Source organism: Dendroctonus ponderosae, unplaced genomic scaffold, assembly GCF_020466585.1.
Source record: "Dendroctonus ponderosae isolate FM_Combo_2020 unplaced genomic scaffold, Dpon_F_20191213v2 Dpon_F_20191213_9, whole genome shotgun sequence".
Classification (NCBI taxonomy): Eukaryota; Metazoa; Arthropoda; class Insecta; order Coleoptera; family Curculionidae; genus Dendroctonus; species Dendroctonus ponderosae.
In genome coordinates, this window is record NW_026019116.1 from 5,213,940 (window position 1) to 5,218,299 (window position 4,360).

The 4,360-nt window shown below is 44.9% G+C and overlaps 1 protein-coding gene across 1 annotated transcript; it reads left to right on the forward strand.

Moving 5' to 3' along the window:
- Nucleotides 1-1,188: 1,188 nt before the first annotated feature.
- LOC109541819 (rho GTPase-activating protein 44) lies at nt 1,189-4,098 on the forward strand (the record flags this gene model as incomplete). Its single annotated transcript, XM_019910796.2, is given in 9 exon segments — nt 1,189-1,734; nt 2,076-2,214; nt 2,273-2,369; nt 2,430-2,605; nt 2,662-3,101; nt 3,159-3,308; nt 3,362-3,660; nt 3,719-3,892; nt 3,958-4,098. Coding segments are annotated over 9 exon segments (1,672 nt in total), but the record flags the coding sequence as incomplete, so codon positions are not given.
- Between the last annotated feature and the right edge of the window lie 262 nt (nt 4,099-4,360).

Sequence of the window (4,360 nt, forward strand, 5' to 3'; positions counted from 1 at the left end):
ATACACCGAAACGTATTTTAATTGATAAATAAAGACAATAAATGACTGAAACCCAGGAATTAATTTTGAATTATATTCATTTCCATTCGTTCATCTGGTGGGATCAAATGCGCGCCTTCCACATTCGTAACCAGCAGGTGTTCGCCTCTCAAACCATCCAATCTGGCTTCCAACCCGAGGTTTGCCTCAAAACGAAACTTTCTACCCAAAAAGACAGCATTGATAATGAAACGGCATTTAGTTAAGGTCCCATAAAACATTTGCGTCAGGGCCCCGTGTCTGGCAGAGTCGCCCACCGAGCCGGTTGCTCCATATTTCGTCTCTAGCTTGCATAATATATAGAGACATGCGACTGGGACCATTTCAGAGATGATACAATATGATACCAGGCTAAATAAAGCGAATTAAATGTGATTTAGTGGGTAAACGTTTGAAAAAACCGGCCTTCGCCATATTGTCCGGCAACAGTCACTGAACCTGCTGGTTGCTTAAAACCACCGGTTTGTCACTGAAAGTCGCAAAATTCCTGTGCATCCAGTGCAATTTCATCCATCTTCATCCATGTCCATGCTACAGACGGTCTTAAGGTCCAATTGGCTGGGGCCAGGCAGGCGAAGCTTCAGCCATCAAACGCACATTCCCTATCGGTATGTGATCAAAGACAAGTCCTCCAAACGGAACCTCAACATTTCCGCCATGCCTAATGGCAGCTGGAGGAAATTGGCCGAGAACAAGTACGTGTTGAAGAGGGCGCATCTGGAGAAGAAAAAGTGCTTTGAAAGGATCGAAATGATCCAGAAAAAGTGCGAGCGGATCCGGAAGAACAATGTTAGTCCTTGCACTATTTACGATCCCCAAACGCCGACGCTGTGGATAACTGTGAAGAATATGTATGATTCTTCCAGGCTCTTTGTGCATCCTCGGCCATATGTAGAGCGACTTTTTCAATAGTTTGCGCATTCGCCATGCATACGAGAATTGAACATATTATTCAGAATGGTTGTTTTATTCGCTTCAGATAATCAGACCTAAGGGACATCGTAACTTTGAATAAGCGTGCTTGTGGCGTAATACTTAAATTTGCCTTAAAAGTTAACTTGAAAGTCGCCTTAACCTAAAGGGGATAATAAGGCGAATGCGCTCAAACTCAAACAGATTGCTTCTTGTGTTTTAAAATTCCCTTACTAGCCGTCAAGAGTGACAAGGCATGTCAGCGTTTCGGGAAATGTCAGTTGATGGTCCATTTTTGGTGCGGTTCGATACGGTTTCGAAGAAAAAAACAGTGAAAACCGCCTAATTCCTCTAGTGCAATTGCTGCATTTATAGATAAAGATATCGACTATCTATTGAGATATTGAAAAAAATAATCCGAGTTTTCAGTGCTGCGCCAACAGCCAACCAGGGGCCCGATTGATTGTTGCAGCTATTTCTAGAAAGCTGACTCTTCTGTGTGATTTTCCCAGTTGAGCCCCGTGTGTTTTTGTGTGGTTTTTCGCCCGTTGGCTTTTGCCACGTTTCCCCAGTACAGCCGAACCCCCCTCGGACTCGAACGAGTGTTGTAATAGAATAATTCCCCCCTCAATGTTATCGGCAACACATAAGTGATCTCATACTTTAAATAAATAAGCTGCAATTTGCAATTTTTCTGGAGCCAGCGCCAAGATAACATGCTAGAAAGATGATGAAAAAGCAGTTCTTTAGAGTCAAGCAGCTCGCGGACCAAACTTTCTTAAAGTAAGTACGAAGGAAACCTTTTTTCGTTGTTTGGAATGTTTTCGATTCCATTGTGCGTCTAGGATATGGACTTTTTCAAGATAAGCCCGTCGATTAGTTTAAAGATGTTTATCGGCTGTAGATACACGTAGTTTAGCAATAAGGATTTTTCATTTGAACCGATTTGCCCCTCTATATTGCTATTCCCGCTCAGTGACTAAGAGCAATAAATCCCCCTAATCTTGCTTGGGGATCACCACAATCAGATATGCCATACACTGAAGATTCTGAATAGTGACAAATATTCCTTGGAAGATTCACACGCTCTGCGTTAAGTGTTAAGAGTTTATTGTTGTTTTCAGGGCTGAAAAGAGTGAGGTACTGAACCAGGAAGAGCTTCAGATAGCGGACAGTCGAGTGGATGTGTTGCGTTCAGCTTTGGTGTCCATCAACAAAAAGCTTTGCCCAAACGGTCCAATCGCGGATAAGGAAAAACGACTGGTAAAACCCCAATCAAATGGTGTTCCGTTTGAATGTAACACTTTGTGCGCCTTTGCAGAGAAAATGCCTGGAATACCAGCTAGGAACGACGTTCGTCGAGGAGTCGAGAGACGAAAAGGAGTGCATACTATTGCAGCACATTCTGAAAATATCGGGTAAGTGCGCTGGGAAATGCGGGAGATTGAATGCGGTTTATGTGTGGCTGATTTCCTAAGGTGGCACAGAGCAAGACCTGGCCAAGGAGTATGCGGAACATGAGGCAAAAGTGGAAGAGATGGTTTTCTCGCCACTGCAGAAGGTGATCGAGAACGAGCTGCCCAGCATATTGAAGCAGAAGCACAACCTGAAGAAGTACTGCTTGGACAAGGACTCGGCCAGCAGCAGATACCATGTAAGTTCGACCGTAGTATTTTGCTGGCAACTTTCAACTAACGCTTCCTGTTGCAGTCAACCAAAAAGGAAACCCTGCGGGATGACATGGAGGAAGCAGACAACAAAGTGGAACAAAACAGGGACACCTTAGCCTTTGAAATGTTCAGCCTGCTAGCCAGGGAAAACGAGTTTTCCTCGTACATCCTGCAACTGCTGAAACTCCAGCGGGGCTACCATGAAAGCGCCTTAAAGAATCTGGAAAACATAATTCCGCAGCTGGAAAAGACCATCGGCAACAGCCAGGTGAAGAAAGTCTTCGGCGTGTCCTTGCAGGAGCATCTGCGGGTAACGGGGAAGCGTCTGGCATATCCGCTGGAAATCTGCATCACGACCCTAACAGAGTTCGGGCTGAGCGAAGAAGGCTTGTTTCGAATAGCTGGCTCGGCGTCCAAAGTGAAGAGACTGAAGGCCTCCATAGACAGCGGCTGTTTTTCCGTACTGATTCCAGAGTACAGGTTTGAAATCCCTGGTTTTTTTGGTTGCAAACGGGGGGTTTATTGAAGTGTTTTTAGGGATGTCCATGTGCTTGCCAGCACTTTGAAGTCCTACCTGCGAGATCTACCGGAACCGTTACTGACCTATCATTTGCATAAAGAGTGGATGAAGTCCATGCAATATCCCGAAAATCAAAGGATTGAGGTTGTTAGGCATTTACTGAGCAAGTGAGTTTTCAACCAGTTTCCAAGGTTTCTGAGTTTAATGCGAACTGTTGCAGATTGCCGCAGGAAAACCGGGAAAATTTGGCGTATTTAATTCAGTTCCTAGCGCGGCTCACCCACCACACCGAGAACAAAATGTCATCGTCGAACATTGCGATTGTAATCGCCCCCAATTTATTGTGGAACAAGGACGAAGAAATGAACGTGAATATGGGCAACTGTGTGACCATCAACATGTTAGTGGAACTGTTAGTAAAGGAAATGGATACTTTTTTCCCTGACGATGTCAGCGGGTTGGTCACCATCGGTTCACTACTACCCGAGGAGGAACTGACTTCCAGAAACGGCAACAGCGGTAAATCCTGCAAAGGCAAAGTTTCCAACGATCCGTTAATGGTTTTTTTTGGGCACAGGCAAACTCAATATAGAGCATGTGGACGCAACGAGTTCGGAAAGTTTGCTGGAGAGCCCAAAGCCCAGCTCGCGCAAAAAGAAACCGGCTGCTCCAGTTCCGCCCACCTCCAGCTACAGCAGCAGGAGCAGCTTGGATATCGATCAGCTTCCGGATAAGCCAGCGACGTTTTCCGGTACTAGAACGGGTTTTCATGTGGGGATTAGTGGATGATTGTGGTGTTTTGCTTTATTTATGTAGGTGCTTCCACGTTAAACCGCCTGCCCAAGGGCAAAGAGCCCAAAACCAAGAGCACAGTGGGCATAAATACCGAGGAAAACGAGCTTAGCCTATCGAGGAAACGGAGCTTTTCTAAGGACGACATCAAGCTGGTATTTACAGGTGAGTCAAGAGGATATTGCTTTGAAACTGATGAGTTTTTTGCCCTAAGAGGCTTGCGAAACGTCAGAAAATTCTATACCACCTTTCTTCCATTGATTACCACAACAAGGAGGCGCGCAGAAGTTGGTAACTCCGAATTCGAACGAGCTGAACAAAACATTCTCAACTGTTAAATTGAGCGATTTAACGGGAGAAAAATTGAAATATTGGTAGCAATTTCACGCAAATTCTTGCATATTTTTCCATAGGACATGGATATCTA